The sequence below is a fragment of the Polyodon spathula genome, chromosome 4, assembly GCF_017654505.1.
Source record: "Polyodon spathula isolate WHYD16114869_AA chromosome 4, ASM1765450v1, whole genome shotgun sequence".
NCBI lineage: Eukaryota > Metazoa > Chordata > Actinopteri > Acipenseriformes > Polyodontidae > Polyodon > Polyodon spathula.
The window spans coordinates 75,258,560-75,284,164 of record NC_054537.1 but is presented as its reverse complement, the minus strand read 5'-3'; the positions used below and the strand labels follow the sequence as shown (position 1 = coordinate 75,284,164).

Here is a 25,605-nt window from a genome sequence, read left to right as displayed (position 1 = left end):
AGCTACCTTTAAGTCACCATTGTGCTGTTTCTGAAGGGGATATATTTCCAATGTCCTCCACCCCTTGTTTAAACACAGAACATTCAGGACTTTATGAAGAAATTACTGAGGTCGATGTCATTTTCCAGCATACAGTGCTGTAGCAGTAGTAGCCATAGTTCCATCCAGTTAAATTTGGTTAACACAAGTTGGCCAAGAATGCAGAAATCTGGTGACAGCTTATACAAATACAAATTCATTGAGAACATCTTTACAGACAGTTTCAGCTAAAAATCTTTTGGCAGATGTCTAAAGTGTAAAGAGTATACCATTCACCCACTTGTATAGTAAGGTCTATAATAAAAGCACGTTTAAAGGTAGAGTACTTGACCTTTTGAACATGTGTAAACTCTGGGAATAATTTAAACCTGGCTAAAACATACTAGCATCTATTAGAAGTATGGAGTATAGTAGACGGTAGTACAGTCTCTTGTAATTAGTGTATCTAAACAGTGGTGGATCTAAATACTGCTGCCCTCAATACTGATCCTTCTGGTACAGTAACTTCACAGCGGGATGATTTACTGACCCAACATTAACATCATAAGGTGGAAACAGGGCTGGGTTGAACGGGTTATCCTAAATCTGCAGAGAGAAATAGTAATGTTCCTTCCAAAAAGCCTGCATGTACTATTAGCCTTTCATTTTCTGCAGCTAGAAACCTAGGTATTATTATAATTGCAATAGAAAATCCAGTAATAGTCCAGTAGTCATCATATAGAGTGTGTCCTTGGGACAGCATTGTTCTGTGGCAATTCAGTTGTATTTAATTAGTCTTTTTTTTTTTTTTTAAGAAATTAGATGCAATAGACTCTTGCTAATCCGAATAACGGAAATATGAATTGAACTAGAATGTGAACTATGACACAGTAGAGAAATGCATGCTGATAGCATACTGTATATATAAACTTCAATGTCATAATGTTCTAAGTGTGTAAACATTTAAATATTATGCTTGTTCCATAAGACTGTTGCAGAATAGGGGTTGCAAACAATGTGGTGTAATTTGTCAAAGTTATACTCTTGCATTGTTACTGTATGAATTTTATTTTTTATTTTTTTTTTGACAGCACTGAAAACTCTTGACTGCTTAAATGACGTCTAACTATTCAAAAGGAACTCATAAAACATACAGTTTGTGTCTTAAATAACACCGCAGAATAGGTTCTGCAAGTTACACAATTGGGGTTAGTTTGTGGCCAATACTATGTCTGCTTCCAATGTACCTGCAGGTAAAAGTGAACTAAGAGAAAAATGTGTGAGGTAGGAATAGTAGCAGTTATTTTATCTAACCCATTGCACAGCTATGTGTAGCAGTGCCTGTAGTATTATGCTTGGCATTCATTGCTATTGGTTGACGACCCTAAAACAGTCATAAATGGTGGGTTGTCCTTGGTAACTGGCAAATGGTTGTTTTGTATGCCATGTTTTATGAATATTTATCAGTTCATTTTCAGAATTATACAATGCATGTTTTTTTTTTTTTTTTTTTTTTTTTTGGTTTTTTTCAAAGTTTCCACCTAATGAGAGCTATAATGCCCTATTATGTTAGTATAATGTTCATCCTTTTAACTGAATGAACAATTTCAACTATTCTGTAGTAGCTGGGGGAATAAACGTGTTGTACAAATTTCCATTACACATAACAGATACTTAATACTAAAGTTCACTATGTCATAACTAAGCAAATTGAAGGACTGATGCAGGTTTATTATATTATCTTTTTTGTCAGTGGATTGTTCTTCTGTAAGAGCAAGTCTTTTACTTATATTGAATTCAGTTATGACCAGTTGCGACTTGAGTGGCCAAAACCATTTATTTATTTTAACAGCCACGGTTCTAGCATAGCAGTGTTTATATATATATAAAATTATAAATTTGGGGTCACTTAGAAATGTCCTTGTTTTCCATGAAAACATACATGAAATGAGTTTGAATAGGAAATATATCAAAATGAATAGGAAATATAGCCATTGACAAGGTTAGAAATAATGATTTTTAATTGAAATAATAATTGTGTCCTTCAAACTTTGCTTTCATCAAAGAATCCTCTATTTTCAGCAATTACAGCCTTACAGACCTTTGGCATTCTAGCTGTCAATTTGTTGAGGTAATATGAAGAGATTTCACCCCATGCTTCCTGAAGCACCTCCCACAAGATGGATTGGCTTGATGGGCACTTCTTACGTATCATACGGTCAAGCTGCTCCCACAACAGCTCAATAGGGTTGCGATCCGGTGACTGTGCTGCCACTCCATTATACACAGAATACCAGCTCACTGCTTCTTCCCTAAATAGCTCTTGCATAGTTTGGAGCTGTGCTTTGGGTCATTGTCCTGTTGTAGGAGTAAATTGGCTCCAATCAAGCACCATCCACAGGGTATGGCATGGCATCGCAAAATGGAGTGATAGCCTTCCTTCTTCAAGATCCCTTTTACCCTGTACAAATCTCCCACTTTACCACCACCAAAGCACCCCAGACCATCACATTGCCTCCACCATGCTTGACAATGTTCTTCTTTGTGATCCGAACACCTCAAACTTAGATTTGTCTGTCCGTAACACTTTTTTCCAATTTTCCTCTGTCCAGTGTCTGTGTTCTTTTACCCATCTTAATCTTTTCTTTTTATTGGCCAGTCTGAGATATGGCTTTTTCTTTGCAAATCTGCCTAGAAGGCCAGCATCCCGGAGTCGCCTCTTCACTGTTGACGTTGAGACTGGTGTTTTGCGGGTACTATTTAATGAAGCTGGCAGTTGAGGACCTGTGAGGCGTCTGTTTCTCAAACTAGACACTCTAATGTATTTGTCCTCTTGCTCAGTTGTGCACTGGGGCCTCACACTCCTCTTTCTATTCTGGTTAGAGCCAGTTTGCGTTGTTCTGTGAAGGGAGTAGTACACAGCGTTGTACGAGATCTTCAGTTTCTTTGCAGTTTCTTGCATGGAATAGCCTTCATTTCTCAGAACAAAAATAGACTGACGAGTTTCAGAAGAAAGTTCTTTGTTTCTGGCCATTTTGAACTTGTAATCGAACCCACAATTGCTGATGCTCCAGATACTCAACTAGTGTAAAGAAGGCCAGTTTTATTGCTTCTGTAATCAGCACAACAATTTTCAGCTGTGCTAACATAATTGCAAAAGGGTTTTCTAATGATCAATTAGCCTTTTAAAATGATAAACTTAGATTAGCAAACACAACGTGCCATTGGAACACAGGACTGATGGTTGCTGATAATGCGCCTCTGTACGCCTATGTAGATATTCCATTACAAATCAGTCGTTTCCAGCTAAAATAGTCATTTACAACATTAACAATGTCTACACTGTATTTCTGATCAATTTGATGTTATTTTAATGGACAAAAAAAATTTGCTTTTCTTTCGAAAACAAAGTAATTTCTAAGCAACCCCAAACTTTTGAGTGTCATATATATGTAATATATATATATATATATATATTATATATATATATATATATTTATATATCTATATATATATAGATATATATATGTGAATTCACATATCCAATATACTGATACTATCAAACAGTTTTGTCAAAACTACAGGAAATTAATATGTATATACTATCTAAAAACCATTAAATAGGTTATTTTACAATAACTATATGTCGTACAAGAAAAAGATAATAATTTGTCTATTATTCCTTGTATTTTTTAACATATATATATATAATATATATATATATATCTATAATATATATATATATATTATATATTATATATATATTCGGTGTATTTCATCATATTTATTGGTATTAAAATGAGAAATCATGCCATGCAGATATCCACATATTACCTGAAACATAACACTTCTATCATCTGTCCTCCGGAGCAATCACCCCATTGTCCTGCACCTTTTATTAAGAATTTCATTTTAATGAGCATCAGATTAAAAATAAGAATCAACACAAATGCTGAGACTGCCATATGCGTCCCCTTTGATATTTTGAAACAGTATCTCTTAACTCTGATAATGTAACCCTTTTAATGAATTCATTGTACTGGTGTCATTTTTGGTATTGTTTTCATGAATACCTCAGACTAAAATGGACAAGCATTGATGAACATGCCTGTTTCAACTGGGCTTGTTTTAATGGTTTGCATTAACATTCATCACAAGTAATTCTATTTAAAATCACACAGGGCTAGCAGAGGGAGCTGTGCATCCACTTGCGCTGAAATGTCATCTTTTGCAGATCTACAATATAATTTACTAGCAATTAACAGTAAACAATAGTGCAGTTTGGTTAATAAGTCACAGGGGAATGCCTGAGTATATTTTTACCTTCTAAAAAAAAATTAAAAAAATAAAAAACAGCAGATTTTCTTTGTGTTGAAAATTGTTTTAAAAGGCATATTTCCAAAGTGATTTCAAATTCTGTTGTACTAAAAGATGCTTAGTGACTAACCATTGCTTTGGTTGTGTACAAATCTAGAACAAGCTATGTGGTGTACTGAAAGTAAAACAGACAGGGTTGTTTAGATGTTTTTTAATCTTCCACATGTGAAATAGCCGTCAACCTTTTTAAGGTTCTCTTCTTATGAATTAAATTCTTAGTGAAGTCAACACAAGATATCACTATCCAGTAGCTGTGTATTATTGTTACAGGAATTCAAATAAAGTATTTAATAATATTGCTTTCCTAAAGCTTTCAGCAGACATCATCAGTATATATTTTAGCAGTGTTGGAGTCATGATCTTATATATACCCTACCAAACACTACCAAACTATGATCAAATATTACAGTATTCACTGACATATCTCTTGAAATGTATTCAAAATGTTTCTGTTCACCATACAGGTAGGTCTCAAATATCAATGATATACATTAGTTTGGGGGCATGCTGTAGATTCTTCTATTAATGTTATTTTTTTATTCTCTGCCATATACTAAGCTTTTTCTTAAATAAGAGTGTGGTGTTTATCACATGATTATTTCAGAATATTGTTTTTTAACCTTTTGGTTCTTTTACTTTTCTTATAAAAGCTGTGCAACATTCATATGATGTTAAAACAACACAAATAATGCAACTAACTACTAACAAGATATATTGAAGGCACAGCATGTCTCTTAAAAGTGCTCAGACATTTCTCTAAGCATATTAGCTGATATACACAATAAATACATATGCAACAGATAGGCCAACAGGGGTTTATTTATATCACTGATTTAGTCTACACAATAACATTTAGAAAAAAAAAAATCGCATCATACATTTGTGAGTTATTTGAACAAGGGTTAATTACAGTACTATCCTTTCCTCAACTAGTCTTAGACAAAGGTATACACTACGTTTGCTAATGTTTTTATCAGTTGGAATTCAGCCCATCATATTTTAAGCTTCCTTTGTATGGCTATACTTTTATTAAGGATCGTTTAGTCTTTGGGAGACCTGTCTACTATCTAAAATGTGTGCTTTTACACACAAGCATATTGATGTAAGAACCCACTGCAATCTATAGTCCATAATGTACTCTTGTCTTTTGTCCTTGAAGCCTCTGCATTATTGTCTCACTCAGTAATGCTGAGATGTTGTTTTGTTAGCTCTTACTGGTCACATTTTATTTTAAGGGCTGTTTTGTTTGTTTATTAACTGTTAACACATGTTAAATTTAGCTAAGGGTTAGGGTTAAGGTTACGGTTAATAAAAACCTAATTTAATTTGCTAAATATTACTTAACAATTTGAACCGATTTCAAGCATATGATCGACTGAGTATTGATCTTCCATAGGGCTCTGGTGTTTGATTGATCATCCATAGGGCTCTGGAGTTTGCAGTTTTAACTGGCCTATTATATATTATTAACTAACAGTTAACAGAAAATAAATAATGCACATTAACATGTTTATTAGCTGTTTGTTAACAGTGAATAAAAAATAAATAAATTAAAAAAAAAACAGCTCTTAAAATAAAGCATGACCCGGTGCCAGCTGCATTTTAGAAAACAATGACCTCTGAAACAGCCTTTAAACATTTTCAATTTATAAGCTAAACCACTAGCTGTCTTTGCTTCTCACCCCTTTTGAAGGTATCACTCTGTGGCAAGTTGCCAAAAGGTTTACACTGTGCTGCGATCCTGGTCCGTGTCAGAGGGACATAGTTATGATAAATGCAGTACATATGATTCATTCCAATATTTATAGAAAATCACATTGTGTTAAGTGTACATAAGCAGCTGCTATCATTTGGCTGAGAGCAGATGTTCGACCACCGAAAGCTTAGCTGATAATTAAAATACTAACAGTTAGTGTTTTCGCCCAGCTGCAGGTTCTGTTTACTGTAAACTTTTTTTTTTTTTTAAAAGATGTCTTGGTACAGTGATTAAACTGTGTTTTGTCTTGCACAGTGGTGAAAAAAATACACATGGAATTGAAAGCAATGGAAAAATGGGTCTCCATCGTTTTTAAAAAGTTTGTATTTGAAATTGTGTGTTGAAAATAGACAGATTATTTAAAAGTGAACGGAAAAAGTGTGTGGTATGATTTCTGAAGGGATAATTACTTGCTTAAACCGCTGCTCCTTATTTGAGTGAATTTTGGAAGCACTTCAGTAACTGTGATACCCAATGCAAATGTGAATGAGTGTTTTTTAAATTGTCCTCTGTATGCATTAGAAATCCCTTCAGCATTAATGGTTGAATGCAAATGAAATCGTTTGCAAATAATATTATACCCAGGTGTGCTGTTGCATCACTCCCCACTTTCAAAACAATGTGTGTTTATTTTCTTTGCAGTAAATGTCTTATTTTAATTGACAGTCTTAAACATTTTCTGTGAGCAATACATCCTACAGGTTTATAATGAATTAACAGAAACAATGAATGCATTTGCCTTGTAGTGTATCAGTAACCCATTATACAATAATCCATGTAAAACTGAAAAAAGCAATCCTTGTATTAAGAAACAAGTATCTGACATGAAGCTGAAGCTGTGCATTGATAGTTATCATATTTAATACCAAAAAAAAGCATTAGCAAAATGGCTACAAATTTAACCACTAATACAATAAAGCTAGAAATTCTTTCACAGGATGTTTTCTAAATGCAAAGAATGTTTGTTCTTGAGACAAGTCTCTTCAGCACAATCTTTATCTGCTACATGATGCATGAAATATACTGTCTGTGTTAGAACTGTAAGTGACCCTTGACCCCTTTAGCACAGATGCAATGTGACCTTTCTAGCGCCATCAGTTTTCATTCTCGAGCAGGTTCCATGAATTTTTATTACAAGTTTTTTTTTTCTCTCTCTCTTTCTTGAGCCTTAAACAAATTGCTTGACACAGATGAGATGAAGTTGTAGTGTGAGATAAGTTTTACTGTGCAAGTACTGCTGAAGCTAGTGTCCTACAATGTCATACATGAGTAACCGCTTAGCCAGCTATTGGATAAATACATAATTTTATGGAACATTGAATGTTCTATAAACCCAACGGAGTATTATACTCTATGATCAAACCATTTAGACTGTGGTAGAGCACAAAAATGCCATATATTCAGGATGGTACTAAAAGTGCCGTTTAGGTATTTTATTGATGTCATTATAGCAGAAACTTCTCTCAGTCTGCCCAGTTTACAGTACATTTTTGAAAGACTTTAAGTGACTTTTTCTGTAAAAATTTGTACGAAGGAAGAAGGGGGAGTCAATGCTTGACAGTAGAGTCAACAGTTATAAAGCTAAGGGATGTACTAGTGGTAGCAGTCGTAGTATTAAATAGTAGTATTAGTGGTTTATTATTCTATTATGAGTATATATATATATATATACACACACACACACACACACACACACACACACACACAGAGTACCTATAGAAAGTATACACCCCCTTGAACTTTTTTCACATTTTGTTGTGTCAGTACCTCAGTTTCATGCATTTAAATGAATATTTTTTCCATTTATCTACACACCATACTCCACACTGTTAAGAGAAAAAAAGTTTTTATTGAGAAAAAAATTATATATTAAAAATACAAAACTGAAAGATCATAATTGGATAAGTCTCCACCCCCCTGAGTTAATACTTGGTGGAAGCACCTCTGGCAGCAATTACAGCTGTTAGTCTGTTGGGGTAGGTCTCTACCAACTTTGTACACCTAGATTTGCCAATATTTGACCATTCATCTTTACAAAACTGTTCAAGCTCTGTCAAGTTCCTTGGGGTGCGTTGATGGACAGCAATCTTCAAGTCATGCCACAGATTTTTGATTGGATTTAGGTCGGGGCTCTGACTGGGCCACTCAAGGACATTTACCTTTTTGTTCCTTAGCCACTCCAGTGTAGCTTTGGCTGTGTGCTTTGGGTCGTTGTCATGCTGAAAGGTGAACTTCCATTCTTGTTTCAGCTTTCTTGCAGAGGGCAGCAGGTTTTCCTCAAGGACTTCTCTGTACTTTGCTCCATTCATTTTCCCTTCTGTTCTGACAAGTGCCCCAGTCCCTGCCAATGAGAAACGTCCCCATAACATGATGCTGCTACCACCATGCTTCACAGTAGGGATGGTGTTCTGTGTTGGGTTTGCGCCAAACATAACGCTTTGCATTTAGGCCAAAAAGTTCCATTTTAGTTTCGTCAGATCACAAAACTTTGTGCCACATGGCTACAGAATCTACAGAAGAGTGTTTTTTTGCATAGTTCAAACGGGATTCAAGGTGGGCTTTCTTGAATAATGGCTTCCTCCTTGCCACCCTACAATACAGGCCAGATTTGTGGAGTGCTTGGGATATTGTTGTCACATGCACACTTTAACCAGTCTTGGCCATAGAAGCCTGTAGCTCTTGCAAAGTTGCCATTCGCAACTCCTGACCACTGAATTCGATGTCTCTGAGAAAATGAGTTGTGGAGTGTGCCACAAATCCTCGACAACCCACCTCCACTGGGTAAACCTGAACTTACCATCCTCGCTGTTCCGCTTCAGCAACTAGCTGAGCGTACCAAAGTTTCTTCCTTTTATATGCCTCATCCACAGCATCCTCCATCCGGCACTGTTAACTCTATCAGGTGAACAAGGCATGCTGATCCAGACCAGAACACAATATCAGGTCGAAGGTTAGTGATGGTCATGACGCCAAGTAAACCATCCTTGGCTAAGACCCATGTGTAGTTACATTCTGGTCACAATGTAAGACAGGTTTTACACAAATTACATCAACCGCTATTGTGTTTCCCTGTGTGCCTAGGATAGGATGGGTATCTAATTCCAAGACATCACTCCACCCTCTTGTAGTATACAACCTGGACTAGTCTTTTGGACCTAGACAAGGTAACAGGTATCTAAGGGATCGGCTAGAACGTCGAGAGGGTAGAGTCCATTCTATATATTATATATATATATATATATATATATATATATATATTATATATATATATATATATATATGTATATATAGATATATCAACAACAATGGTGTTTACCTATTGCTGCAAAACGACGTGCCTTGTTGTCACGGAACAAGAGTCCACTTTGGTTAATTGACAATTATTCTATCTAGACACAGACACTGTTATCTCTCATAAATGCATTTAATTAATACAAATTAACAAATCTTATTATTATAGTATATCTATATATAAATTTAAATGCAGTGCACACTACAATATTTAAAAAACAAACACAAAATAAAAACCAATAAGTAATAGTAAAGGTGCACAAAGTACAAAAGTACTTGGCTGCAGAGTCACTTACAGCAACGTCTTACCCGAAAGACGTAAGCTTTAGCCCCTGGAAGTGCAGTTATTCTAGCACAACCAACACCCCTGGAGTGTCTTATTGTGTTTATAAAATGGATTACTACTGTTTAGAAATAAAGATATAGACACATTTTTATTTAAAAATGAATATAGGTTTATTTTTTCCTAAATATATTACTACGCTAGTAAAATAAAATAGTTCCAATCAATGTTATAGTTACGAATGAATTTAATACATAAACAAATTATTTGTAATAATAAATTAAATAAATTCAAATAAATTAATGATTGGAATATTTACAGTATTTGTCTCACAAAGTTGACTGTACTAGGGAATGTACAATTTTCTAAATTAAATGGCTGATGTTGTGACTTGTCTTTTTGTTGTCGCATGTAAATGAAGTCGCTGTGAGAGAATTTAAAAAAGGATTCAGGCCAGCTCGCAAGCTTTTGTAGCTGCTAACAGAATGTTGTGTGCCAGCTGATGTTATCACTTCAGCAAAGAAACTTCTTAAAACTATGTTTATTTCAGTCTTAGATTAGTTTGTTCTGACCAATCATTAAAAACTGGCACAGCCCAAGCGGTTACTTTTTGAGTATTCCGCTCTTCTTTATTGGCTTCAGTTGTATTAATTTCAGCAGCACTGAGAGAGAGGTGTCTTGTAGTACTCATGGTTTCATTTTTTACATTACCTTTTTTTTTTTTTTTTTTTTTAATTCTTACTGTTGGTTCTGTTACCAAACTGTTTTGGTCTAAATCCTCCAGGAATGTGTGGACATTGGAGTCATCAAACAAATTAAAATGTACATGGAGGAATTCTGACATTGTATTATTGTTTTGTTTTTATTGGGGGGGGGGGGGGGGGATGATGGCCAAGTGCAATTTGAAAAAAACATGTAAACACTCGGCGCAATAATATCTGTTTGTAAAAAATCTTGGTTGCTGGGACTTGTTTTTTCCCGTTGCTTGTACTATAATAAAGGGTAAAAAGAAAAGTGCTGATTACAGGGCAAATCAATAAAACTGCTGTCTAGTTGTCACATATGTGGTTATACAGTACATGCTAATCCATTCTTTACTGTAATCAAATTCCCACAATGTTTCTAAAAGACATTGGGTAAGAAAAATATTCTAGATTTTATTAATAAATTTTATTAGCATAACAACATTTTGCTGGCTGTTGTATGTTTTTTTTGTTTTCCAGTTTAATTTCACTTTGACTCAAGTATAACCAATTTATCCTCTTATTAGCTATCAATAATTAATAGGATCTTCATTCTGTGGAGACATATGACTTGTAACATAGGTCATGAATTATACCTGAACTATCTCAAATCATTCTCCATGAATTTTGATGAAGAGAAAAGAAAGGTACATCATCTACATATAAGAACATAAGAAAGTTTACAAACGAGAGGAGGCCATTCGGCCCATCTTGCTTGTTTGGTTTTTAGTAGCTTATTGATCCCAGAATCTCATCAAGCAGCTTCTTGAAGGATCCCAGGGTGTCTGCTTCAACAACATTACTGGGGAGTTGATTCCAGACCCTCACAATTCTCTGTGTAAAAAAGTGCCTCCTATTTTATGTTCTGAATGCCCCTTTGTCTAATCTCCATTTGTGACCCCTGGTCCTTGTTTCTTTTTTCAGGCTGAAAAAGTCCCTTGGGTCTACACTGTCAATACCTTTTAGAATTTTGAATGCTTGAATTAGGTCGCCACGTAGTCTTCTTTGTTCAAGACTGAACAGATTCAATTCTTTTAGCCTGTCTGCATATGACATGCCTTTTAAGCCTGGAATAATTCTGATCGCTCTTCTTTGCACTCTTTCTAGAGCAGCAATATCTTTTTTATAGCGAGGTGACCAGAACTGCTACTAAATACAACTGGTCCAATAAAAGTATTAACCTTGTTTATAACATTTTTGGAAAAATGCTTGAAATAGGGCAATCGCGCCACGTAAGTCTTCTTTTTGCTTTCAAGTGACTGAACAGATCATTCTTTTTATAAATTAATAGGCCCTGTACTGCAACTATGAGAATGAATAATAATAGATGCCTTTTAAAGCCGAATAATTCTGATTTCGCCTCTTCGTTTCTTTTGCACCTCTTTCTATAGCACATATCTTTTTGTTTTTTCTTTTTTAAAGAACACAAGAAATTAGGCGAGGTGACCAGACTGCACACAATATTCAAGATGAGGTCTTACTAATGCATTGTACAGTTTTAACATTACTTCCCTTGATTTAAATTCAACACTTTTCACAATGTATCCGAGCATCTTGTTAGCCTTTTTTATAGCTTCCCCACATTTCAGTCAACGAGTCAACAAAAACTCTTTTTCATAGATTCCTTCTCCAATTTCAGTATCTCCCATATGATATTTATAATGTACATTTTTATTACCTGCGTGCAGTACCTTACACTTTTCTCTATTAAATGTCATTTGCCATGTGTCTGCCCAGTTCTGAATCTTGTCTAGATCATTTTGAATGACCTTTGCTGCTGCAACAGTGTTTGCCACTCCTCCTACTTTTGTGTCGTCTGCAAATTTAACAAGTTTGCTTACTATACCAGAATCTAAATCATTAATGTAGATTAGGAATAGCAGAGGACCTAATACTGATCCCTGTGGTACACCACTGGTTACCACACTCCATTCTGAGGTTTTCCCTCTAATAAGTACTTTCTGTTTTCTACATGTTAACCACTCCCTAATCCATGTACATGTGTTTCCTTGAATCCCAACTGCGTTCAGTTTGAGAATTAATCTTTTGTGCGGGACTTTGTCAAAAGCTTTCTGGAAATCTAAATAAACCATGTTATATGCTTTGCAATTATCCATTATCGATGTTGCATCCTCAAAAAAATCAAGCAAGTTAGTTAGACACGATCTCCCTTTCCTAAAACCACGTTGAATGTCTCCCAGGACCCTGTTACCATATAGGTAATTTTCCATTTTGGATCTTTTTATAGTTTGCATAAGTTTGCATATTTGCCCAACACCTCAGCAACCTTTGATGAGCTGGCATGTACTGGAGGCATCAATTAGCACTGTCTGAGATCTGCTGCTTTTTTTTTGTAATTCTACCTGACTTAGCTGATAATACTGCAGGGGAAATTATTACATTTTCTTTTTCTTTTTTTTTTAAACAAAAATGGTAATTTAATATTAGCAGTTCATGTCGCTTTAACCTTTTACGTTTTTGTTTCTTTTTTTCAGTGGGTTTGCAACAATTTATAATCACAAACTTGTCCTTTTTCTCATGATCGAAATAGTACATATGTTATATTGCTCTTGGAATAATAACAAGTGGCAGTTAATCAATAAAATACAAATTAGTAAAATAGGGCCTCATTTACAAAAGGGCACTAAAGTTGGGAGCACGTAGTGAGCCTAACACGTGCGATAAAAAGCCTTTTTCCTTTCTCCTTTAATGCATATGGCCCGCCCATTAGTTTCTAAAATTTCATTGTACTGTATTGTGTTGGAATTCCTCTTTAAAACGACCCGCCTCTTTAATATAACACATGTATTCAACATGTGCAGTTTGCATTGTATGAGTAACATTCCCATTAAGCCAGTTCACAGAGGTAGTAAAATAGCCAATCAAAAAGCACCCAGGATCCGTTTCCTCACGTGCACAACACACATCATTTTGATTAGCTTGGCAAAGCGAAGGCTTGTTTAAACTATTTATTTTACTACAAGGCAATATGTCTGATTTGCAGTGCGACGGTTGCAGTTCTGAAAGATTCTAACATACAACGTCACTATGACACGCGGCACAAAGCGCGAATTCTGAGATTACTGGAAATGAAAGAAGCTATGGAGTCAACAAAAGGTTTTTCTGGAAAGTGCTTGTGAGGCGAGAGTGTATTAAATGGAATGTCCAGACAGTAATTTATGTGTACAGAAATAAAATAACTTATTTTTATTTTCTGTACACAGCAACAAAAAAATTAAATAACAAAAAGAAAACAAAACGGCGTGAGGGAGGGAGTGCAGGGGTAAAAATCCAAAACAGATCGTGGTCACCTCGCTATAAAAAAGATATTGCTGCTCTAGAAAGAGTGCAAAGAAGAGCGACCAGAATTATTCTGGGCTTAAAAGGCATGTCATATGCAGACAGGCTAAAAGAATTGAATCTGTTCAGTCTTGAACAAAGAAGACTACGTGGCGACCTAATTCAAGCATTCAAAATTCTAAAAGGTATTGACAGTGTCGACCCAAGGGACTTTTTCAGCCTGAAAAAAGAAACAAGGACCAGGGGTCACAAATGGAGTTTAGAAAAAGGGGCATTCAGAACAGAAAATAGGAGACACTTTTTTACACAGAGAATTGTGAGGGTCTGGAATCAACTCCCCAGTAATGTTGTTGAAGCTGACACCCTGGGATCCTTCAAGAAGCTGCTTGATGAGATTTTGGGATCAATAAGCTACTAACAACCAAACGAGCAAGATGGGCCGAATGGCCTCCTCTTGTTTGTAAACTTTCTTATGTTCTTAACTCTTCCTTAATCGTCTTCGTGGCGTACCGGACATGAACAAAACAAAGACAAAAGAAATTTTCAAAAATCCCGCTGCTCCAAACTAGTCTCTCCCTCCACCTGTTACTCCGCCTATTTTACCTTCGGACCAACCCCGAACACAGTAGTACGTTCCCTTTAGTATGTAACATCCCGCCTCTGTAATCAGTGGAACACCAATCCCCAACCGACAAGTGTCCTTAGCCTTCACTTGACTCCAGTGGCTGGAATTTACATACTCGTACTTCCGCCCCTCACCAAGGTGCCGCCCCTCAAAAGATGACTTTTGCCATGGTCACGAGATCTTGGTAAGGGAAGTCCCGAGTTGGTTTGATGCCATCTACTGTCGGGAGGCTGAATCACAGACCGAAACCCCTTTGACTGAAACCCCTTTGACTTAGACAGTGCTGTAGAGAATTACCTTGGGAAGTGCAGAATTACCTTGGAAGAAAGTAACTGGGATTACAACAGAGAGTGCATCATATGACTGGACAAAAGAGTGGACTGGCTAGTTGGAAAAAAGAAAGAAAGAAAGGCAGAAGTACCAATTTTCTTACCCAGGATTCTGCATCAACAGGCATAATGTGGAAACGTTGCAGAATTAGAACACATAGTGAGCATTGTTATCAAGTGGGCCAGAAAAGCAGTGCCAAATGTCCGGACAGAAGTCATACAAAGGTGCATTTCATAGCAGTACTGTTTAATATTTCACATTTTCTCAGCTTGTCAGTATCTTTTTTTCAGCACTGTTAAAAACATTGTATTTTGAAATAGAAGTTAAATATTGAGATTTAGCATCTGACATCATTTTTTTTTTGTTGTATTTTTTTACTATTTGAGATTTCCATTGAAATAAAATGTCCTTGAGTATATGGCCTACATACAATTTTTATATAGGCATTTTCACGTACATTACTGTGTGTGTATGTGTGTGTATATTTTATTATTTTTTACAGTGCGGCCCACCAAGTGAATAATCTTAACTTAAATGGCCCTTGCTGCCAGATTTTCTCATTTTTCATAACCAAGTAATTCAGCAAGATGTATTTATTTTGCGTTAGTGAATCAGTGAATCAAACGAACAAATCTGTTGAATTGATTCACTAAACTGAGCGTATAAATGAGTCGAGTCAGTAAAAATAATCGAACTGCACATCACTAGTTTTCAGGCCAGAAAAATAGCGCCCCTATCAGTGGTTAAAGCCTGCCTGGTTCCCATACGTACTAATAAATGATCACTTTAATTTGTGCTCTAAATTTAACGCCCTTTAGTAAATACCATGTGAATATAGCTCATCTCATTATTCTGAGCTGGATGCTCATTTAAGTACATTATCCTGCATTACCATACAAATCACATATTCATTCTGATTACCATAGTATGGCACAATAAAATTAGTGCACCATAATATGCCCACTATTTCATGCAATAATGAATACAACTGCAATAGTAAATATGGAAATCATTAACGTACACACTAATTGCAATTATCGTGCACCACAAAGTTTAGCTCCCTTTCGTAAATGAGGCCCTAGGTACTCAGGGTTTTTTGTCTAACTACTTTTTAATACATGCATAAGCTGTTTAGACCTCATTAAGATTGACAACTTTTAGCAAGTGAGAATTGTACATAATGCACTATTTTGTCAAATACTTTTTTTTTTTTTTTTTTAAATGACTTTAAACTTCATATAACTGCAAAAAAAAAAGCACAACTATGTCTCATTCCAAAATCCTTGACTTGTCTTAAAGGTGCAGGCATACATTTTTGAAAATATTTTGTGGTGCTTGAAAGGGTGATTTTAATGAATATCTATTTAAAATAAACTCTCAGTTTTAATAAACTGTTCCCTGGCATTACAAGGAACAGGCTTACAATAAATGTTTTTCCTTGTAAAATCTATAGCTACTGTTATTTTAAGCCAATTATCATTTTAATCCATAAAAATATACCGATACTGTGTTGCCATATATTGAATTTTTGCTTTCTTTTATGGACTTATAAACAGTAATCAGCCAGAGTCTTGAAATATAATCGCCCAGAATTAAAGCCCTAGTTTATATAATTTAAATTGTTGTAATGTCTAACCCTTAGAGAAAACATTAACAATGTGGTAGTACAATAATTGTAACAGTGAGTGCTATACACACACACACACATTTGTCTGTAATCTGTGCCACTGCCTACTGTACTGTATATCTGCAGTCTGTTTCATAAAAGCCCACCCAGACTAATGATGAGATCTCACCTGCAATCTTCTCCAGAGCAGATGTGTGTGAAAACGGCTTTTGCAAAAAAAAAAAAAAAAAATAAAGTTTTATTGATGGTTCAATTTCAGTCTTTCTCTGAGAGAGGATTGGGACCATGTTCAATAGGGTAGGCTATAGCCTAGAAATACTAGAAATACTGTGTCTTTAGAACAGGCAGAATGCTACATGCTGAAAGCTAAATTTTTCAAAGAAGTCTTTAGTAGTGAGATTTGCCTCAGAGACAAAAACAGTATGTGCTAAATGTACAGTACATACACACATCACATCATTGAAGTGAATCGTAATAGGTTGCCTATGAATGTATTTTGTGCTGTTTTCCTTTGCTATATGGTTAACAGTAAATGTATTTTATATTTTAGTATTCCATATGTCCCAAATGTATTTCAGTTGTAACTTTCATTAAACTGTACCAATTTAGCATAGCCACACCTATAAAAAATCAGAAATTGTCATCATATTACAAAGGTATGTCAGAAGTGTGCCAGTCCCTTTTTTCTGTTATAAACATAGTCACTCATGGATTTACATGTCTAAGATGGGTAGTTTGCATGCTGCTACCTGATGATGTTTCTGTTGTCATGTTCGCTTGTTTATTTGTACATCAAATGATCCAATCTAATGGAGGACTTCATTTTTTATTGTAACATTTGTCATAAAAAAGCACATGTAAATGTGCATTCTGTAGCATCCCAAAACACTATAGATGGGACAGTTTGTATAAATCTTGTTATAATTTTTCAACAATCCATGGTATTCCAGTTACATTGCTACTATGCCGTAGAATTAAAAGTTTTGCTCTATTGAATTTTTCTGGATTATAATCTATCACAATGCTACATGCAAGCATTTCGCAGAGCACACTGTACACTGTGCTTTTTATTTATTTATTTATTTATTTATTTACTGAAATTTGATTGCGGGACACGGCAGCTTTAAAATGTGTGTTTGAATAAGACATAGGACTCCGGTGTAATTTACCATAGGTTTCATGAAGGTTGTTTTTTCTATCAGTGCCACATCAAGCCCATTACATTCCATTATAGTGATTGACTAATAGGAGTAAACATTTGAAGAAGTCAGTCAGAGATATTTTCTCAAGCTAGAAAATATTTCTAGTAAATCACTGTTTCACATTATAGTTCTAGTGACTCTTGAACTTCTGCATATTTCAGCATTAATTCATGAAGGCTAATATAGAGGAATCTTCAGTGAGCAAATCTTCACAATTTGATTGAGGCTGTTACATTTTATAGGAGCTGTTTTTCAAGCAGCCGTGACAGCACTTGAAGTTATTAAATTGCTGAATCAAAAAAAAAAAAAGAGAGAGACGGACTCGCAATCACATTTATGAAATGTGGTGGAATAGCTTGGGTCAAGCTCAGTGCTGAGGTTAAGATGTTGGTGTAGTTAAGCTTCATCACGTCCCTCTGACAACACTATTTACCCACGCAGTTTACTTGTATGGCCAGGGAAGTGACTTAACCCACCTCTGAAGTTAAACAGATTAAGTCAGCACTTTGGACAGCATAATTATCAAAGCTACAAGGGATTCATTTGATATCTGCACACCCCAGGGGATGCCAAATCTATCTGTACTGTAATCCAGCTGAGTTTAGAACCCTAAGCATGAACAGAAGGGAAATATTTGACTTTACAAAACATTTACTCTTGCTCCTTTTGCTAACCAGCCACTTCACAGGGCTCAGCATAGAAAAAAAGGTGCAGATGTAACCAGTTTTCTGAAAATAAGGTTTGCTGCTTAGCTTAGAGTGAATATTTGCATAAAAGTGTGTCCTGCAGGTGAGGTTGTAAATGTAGTCAAAATGGGCCACCATTTACTAAAAGTGTTTAGCTAGCGTATTTGGATTCAATATTGGATATCAACATATCTGAGGATTTACATGGAAAGAGTTTGGATGAGGAGCATTAATATGATTTATAAAGGACTGAATAGGATTTTATGTAAATGTGTGTGTATGTTTGTACTAATCATGGCAACTTTGATTTCATTCTCAAAAGCCTTGTTTTCACTGTCAATAAATAATGTCCCCTTGCTAGAATAACACTAGCTTAAATTAATTTGGTGAGATACATTTAAAGCTTGCCTTGCATATAAGAACAAAACATATCAAGAATTCTACTTATCAGGCATAAATGGTTATAGCCATGCTGTGTGGCCTTTTTCAAAAGGTTTCATGCTGAAGATGTTTAATTCAATCATTGTTTAAAACATAAGAACATATACGATTTATGAAAGAAATCACTATCACTATGTCACACCTTTTTATTATCAGACTTCCTTTTTATTCCTTTTTGAAAAAGCTCCTTATATATATATATATTATTTTATATATATATATATATATATATATATATATATATATATATATATATATATATATATATATATATATATATATATATGTCAAACTCAACAAGTATGTGTATTGAAAACAAGAAATGTACAAAGACCTTCAACTTCTACTTATTTTGTCTTTCAGGTATCGTTTCCAAATCTTTTGAGTGTCGTCTTAAAGGCCATGGAGCCTCCTTTGTAGAAACAGACACCCCATTTACAGCAGCTGCAGAAGAGTCTTCCCCAGTCAAGGAAAGAGTGCTGAGGATCTCCAGGAAAGAGGAAGAATCCCAGGAAGAGTCTGTTCAACAAGTCATCATCATTCAAGGGTTTCCTGAAGGATATGGAGGAGAATTCTCAATCGATTCCTCAATGGAGGAGTCTGCAGCAGCAACCCTTCAGACACTGGCAATGGCTGGCCAGGTAGCAGAAGTGGTCCACATCACAGAAGATGGTCAAGTCATTTCCACCAGTGGGGTCGCAACTTGTATGAGCAGCATGATTCCAAGTCAGATTCAGCTACCGGCAGGCACCACCCAGGTCGTGGTGGTTGAAGCCCCTGTAGAAGGTGCAACCTGTGGGGAAATGCTAGCAGCAGAGGAAGTCCATACATCTTGTTCATCTTCAGCACTGGATACTCTTTTTTGTGCTGTCACAGAGTTGGGACAGGCACAAGACCATCAAGAACAGCAGAACACTGCAGAGGCACATCACGAGGAATCTGTGCCAGAGGGATATGAAAGCGAGGTGGTAAAAACTGAAGTGGCCAGTGAGACTGTGACTGAAGAAATGCAAGTCTTCCATGAAATGCAGGACAACACAGAACCCATGGAGGGGGTAACCCAAGTGGTGCAGTCATCATCAGTACCCACTTTTCAAGAGTCGTCTCCAAAAGCCTACAAGGATATGGTCCAAGAGGTTCTGCAGCTTGCTATGTGTGACATGGCTGCTGGGGTGACGCAGGTCATCGTCAATGATGAAGGGACAGTCCACATGATGTCAAGAGAAGGTCAGCAGATCATAATGCAAGAGGCAGGAGGCCACGAAATCGAAGTCCCCAATCATCGCTTGGTCAGCTCAAATGGGGAGATGATCATTGTCACAGAAGGAGTAGCGCAAGCCATGGTTCAAAACACTGGTCAGAACTTCTCTGATGGAAACACACATTATATTGTAACAGAATTAGATGACTCCACTCTGCAGGTTGAGGGAACTATGTACTCACAAAACGACCAAGAGGAAAGCCCATGTCCGCAGACAGTGTATCAGATGGAAGAGGAGAGCATGATCGGCGAAGAGATGGAAACCAGTGCTGCAGCTACCAGAGTGGTTGAAGAGCAATTAGAAGGCATGGTAGTTTACACAGATAGTACCTTTCAAGAACATGTGATTGATGAGCGCACTGATAGCATGCAAGAAGTGGAAGCTGAGGAAAGGCAGCCTGCAGAAAGTACTTGAGTGCAATGTGATTCCTGACAAGACGACTACATAATATACAATGATAACTTTTTTTCAGCATTTTATTACAATGGTCATTGCATAAATTTGATGATAGAATGTCAGAGATAATCTAATAATGTTGAAGACATTTTTTTTTCTAACCCTATATCCGTGAACGTAACTCAGGATATCTTACAGTTTATATTTGTAAGCAGTGGCATCCAACTTCAAAGAGGGATGGTACGAGTTATGGAATTAAATGTCTACAAACTAATAAGTGACTGTCAAATGCTTGGGTGTGCATCAAACTACAACTGGAAGAAGCTTAATGTAAACACAAGAAAGAATGGTGTAGTGAAACAATTGTCTGTTTGTACTTAAAAAAAAAAAAAAGTCAAAATCATATGTATACTGCAGCTTAACCCAATAAGTACATGGTTATTATATATCAATTTCTTGGCAAAACTTAAATTAAATATTTTATGATTTTACCTTGTTGACAGTGGTAACATTTTCTGTGCTATCAAGATCGCCACATTAAAATAAGGAATAAAATATTTATTAAACGTGGCTGGAAATAAATGCTTGGGTATTAAAGTCATGTTTCAAATACAGGTGGTATTGCTTAAGCTTTTTTTTTAGTAGCAGCAAATAATACTTTTTAGCTTTTCTTGGTTCCGTCTCGCATATTGATTTGTTTTCATGTAAGATTTGCAGTTAAAGGATGCATTTTGTTGTTGGGGGGGGGGGGGGGGGGGGGGGGGGGGGGGGGGTTGTTGCAGATTGGACTGTTTATAAAACTTTTAAAATGAAATGCTTTAATGCAGTGGTAGTCTGCCTGGAAGGTGATAACATGTTTTGCTGAGTTATGTGTTAGTGCTACTTAATAGTTTTGCAGTTCAGTGCTTTTTTTTTTTTTTATCAGTTATCAATAAAGAACTGTTGAGTTGAATACCATGATTCTTGTTACTCTCTTTTCACACAAAAGAATACATATTTTCTCATGTTTTTGGTACTGTATGTGAAAATGGTCAGTGCACTCTTCATTATTTACCTCAAAATCCTCCATTACACTCTGTGAAAACTTGCTTTCTCATTTAAAGCAGTGTTGTCTCACAAGCATTTGCAATGTTATCCTAAAATATTATTCTTTGGTGTCGGCGTTATATATTCCCTGATATACTTTTATTCATTAAAAAATATGGCTTCACTATAAGAATAAGATATGATATAAATGTAAAATGAAAATTGATATTTCACAACAATGTACTTTGGTGATGTGAAAGGTGAAAATGATCTTGTGAAAAAAGGAACAGTATGTGTTTAACAGTGTTACTTGCTTGCCATATATAAGCCTGTAAAATATTTGGCACATGATGTAAAAGAAACTACCTTTTACCATATAGAAGTTTCCCCCTAAGTGTGATTGTTCCAGGGATCATTTTACTACACAGACACAAAATTAGCAGCTTTAATCCCACTGTTTGAATCTAGCAGCTGGATATATGACAATGACCAGTCCAAATGGACCACAGATTTTTTTTTAGTTTAAAAGGAGGTTTACTTATCTTCTGCTGCTTGAATATTGAAATTGCAATATTATTTTAAAAGAGAATTTTAATGTTTCTTTTAAAGAAACCAAGTGCTAGTGTTTCCAGTACTTAGCCATCAAGACAGAGGGAAACACCCATCTCCTCTCTTTCTTTCTTCACTGCTCTCTTTCTAATAACTAACTCCTTAAAAAAAAATAAAAAATTAAACATTTTTATTTTTTCAGAAGGGTCAAAATTGCAGACTCCATTTTTGTTTTCAGACCAATATACAGTACATTAGTACAGTATAGTACAGAATCAGACTCTAACACAACCGTTTCTTCTGTCAGATTTGATAACTGTGTTGCACTGGTAGAAAAAGGGTGACAAAGTAAACCCAAATGACCTTGGATATAACAAAGCCAAAATCATGTCTCGTTCAAATTTTAAAATCAGTGATGTGATTTGTGGAGAATATTTTTCATACAGCTACCTTGTGTTTGTCGTTACCCATACTTCTTTATGTGATAATACTAACTTTTTTTCCTGTTTGACCGTTTCATTAGCATCATAATGTGTTGTATCTTAACAGTAAACATGCTGCCTCTGTTCTCCTTGGGTTCTCTCTATGTGCATCTCTGCTAACCCCCTACAGCTGCACCAGGCACAGTCTGGATGGTTAACCTTTCGGCTGCAGTAGGGGGTGTTGACATAGACATGCTGCAGTTTACCATTAGTGATTTATGTAGGATAAATATGTCTCAGGTGGCATTTAATCCTTCATAAAACCAGTGTAGCTTGCAGTGTCAAACGAGAACATCTGATTGTACACACATCCAGAGAAGCAGCCTGCTGCATAAAGGTTGTGTTCGGGGTGCTCATGTGCTCGCAGATGCATTGGAAAGACTTGCAGGCTGTAGTCTGTCTTCCACTGGCTGTACTGTAGATTTCAATGCAGTATGCAGACTTTTGGGAATGGATGAGTGCAGATCATGTAACTGTAAAACATGTAAGACTAGCTTAGTTTTTCAAATACTAAAAATGTTTATTAACAAAGAGGTGAAATGTGGGGCATTAAGCATTCTCACAGACACTCTCTGCCTTTTATCATTGTTATCATACACATGCTGCCAGACAACAATGACTGAGTTACAAATGGATGCAACCTTGAACTGTTTAGCAATTGCAGGGTCTAAAAAACACCACATGCTGTATGCCTTACACATTGTACTTTCTAAGTAGAACCACATCGATCTGCCTAAAATCGCTTTGCCTTTAATGCAAGTTGTTGTATTTTGTTTTCAAAGGTGATGTAATGCTTCTCTTAAAGGGAGAGACCAGTCAAAATTTTCTGCACATTTCAGCTGGCCAACAATAAATAGAAAAGAGACAAACCCAACCAAAAAACACAGCAGTCTTTTTAAATCCCTTTGTGTGCACATAATGGCAATTTGAAGTACTGACAAAAGGCTTGCAAAGTACTGCGGTTTTCCTCAAGAGAATTCATTTAATTTAATTCCATGCAGTGAGTCAGGTGAGTAATACACTTCTATAGCTCACCAATAGCTCCAAGCAAACATTTAAGTTCCCAGCAAAGGCTAATAACTTTACAGATATAACAGCCAAACCAACATTTTACTTGTGAGAGATGGTGATTTACTAGACGTGTCCTAGTATATTTAGTATTCAGTGTGTTCATTTCCTCCTGTAGGTTTGTACAGCTTGATCTACAGTAGCTGTGCTAAATACAACTCTCTAGAGCACTCGGGTATTTAGGGTTTGGCTATGCCATTATGGGAGTAGTTTCTTTGTTAAATCCCACTGCATAAACGTACAAATCATCACTACCACTGAGCTGTGAGGATGTTTATGTGGATACAGCACCAGGCAATTGTGTTACTTCTGTATGTTTTCACTTGTAATCAGATATTAATGTATTATTTATTTATTTTATTTTATTTAATAGCACATATTTTAAGCAAAAATAGAAATGTTAATTGGTAAAGTCTTCACAGGTCAACCAGGAAGGGGAAGCAACTTCTGTAGTATTTGGCCACAACATTGCCTACAGTTGACTTTGGGATCAGCTTCTCACTAATATAGCAACAAGTATTGGGACACATGGTTGGATGGTAGTGTTATACATATTTCATACAGTATATGATCTCCCTGATCTGTGGCTACCATTCAGTGCTGCTAATCCAGCTCCTACAGCAAACTACAGGAAAAAAGGCATTAAAATAATGTGCCGTCTAATTTGCATCCAATTACAGTGCAAGACCAAGGGCAGATTGGGCAGATGCCAGATGTAAGTTGTACAGATCACCTTTCCCAGTAGCAGTCTCCATGGAGAATATTGTGATCTAACGAACGGTATTAGAGATATCAAAGTCGAGTATTTGATTAATAGGAGCTACTCTCTGTGTGGGAACTGGATGCTTTAAATAAAAAAATACCAAAAGTATGATTATAAGGATCAGGGTAAATATAGTAATACATAGGCATCAAAGGACCTGACCTGAAACAAATGCTTCCATTAAAAGGGCAGCTATGGAATGCAATAATATTATGTTGGCTTCTAGTGAGTGGATTAAAGTCATTCAATTGCAGGGGGGAAAGGGCTGTGAATTTCCATTTATTTTATTGTGTAATAGTAGCCTGTAATTTAAGATGGCACACATCTCACTCCCTGTTTCATCTCATCGAGGAATTCAGTCCTTTTCTTTTCTCCTTCTCCCTGGAATTATATAATTTTATACACAGAAAAAAAAAGTTAGCCCAGATCACAGTTGTGTTTTTCAGAAGCACCTTCTAATCAGGGATTGGTGATTCATTATTAGCTTCAGCAGCCGATCCAACTGACATGTAAGGGGAAAAAATTAGCAGCTGTCACTGCATGATGAGTTAATTTCCTGACAGGCCTGACACTGAAAAGCCATTTGGAGACATGGAGATGGCTGATGAAAACCTGGTGCTGTTTTATAATTGGAGAGACGGAAGGGCACAGGGAACAGAGGGAGGGGGAGGGGACATGGCTAATCAAAAGTCTTGGATTTTGTTTATATGTGACATTGCTGTATTTACAACAAACAATGGGAATTGCAGGCTCAATTTCTTTGTAACAACATGTTCGAAAATCAAAAGTTATATATTTTGGAGATTAATACGGATGCTTTTTTACTTCAGAATCTAGGAGCTTCAACAGCCTGCAGTGAATTGAATAAGAGGCCCTATCTCAATTGGAATTTGTATAACCTTGGCCAAGACTCCTCTGTTCCTAGACCTTTTCCTCTCCTAATGTTGTTTATCTTTCGAATATGCTATATATATATATATATATATATATATATATATATATATATATATATATATATATATATAAGAAATATAAGTATATAATATAGGAGGGCTATAGTGGAAAATCACTGACCCAAGGAAAGACTGTTGTTATCGACGAGACTATAATGCCCAAAGCCGCAGGCTTGCACCCTGTAGGTAACAATAGTCTTCCCGAGGGGCATTTAATTTTCCACTGTGGCTGAGTCTGCAGTACATATTTAATACATGAATCAGTCAAGAAAATAAGTGAGACATGGTTAGATAGTACATATGGCTTTATATATTTTGTTTAAATATAGCTGATACAGCATAAGTAAATAAATAAATAGCACATAAATAACAGAAAAAGTTCATATCGCATACGGTAGGTATTAAAAAAAATGTAAAAAATGGCGTC

The 25,605-nt window shown here is 35.9% G+C and overlaps 1 protein-coding gene across 1 annotated transcript in view; it reads left to right on the top strand.

Moving 5' to 3' along the window:
• LOC121314852 (zinc finger protein 407-like) overlaps positions 1-21,095 on the top strand; it is a 268,813-nt gene extending 247,718 nt beyond the window's left edge. The window contains exon 9 of the mRNA XM_041248568.1: positions 19,043-21,095. Coding sequence (XP_041104502.1) covers positions 19,043-20,355 — 1,313 coding nt within the window. The 3' untranslated portion in view covers positions 20,356-21,095. The remainder of the gene's footprint in view (positions 1-19,042) is intronic.
• Positions 21,096-25,605: the final 4,510 nt, after the last annotated feature.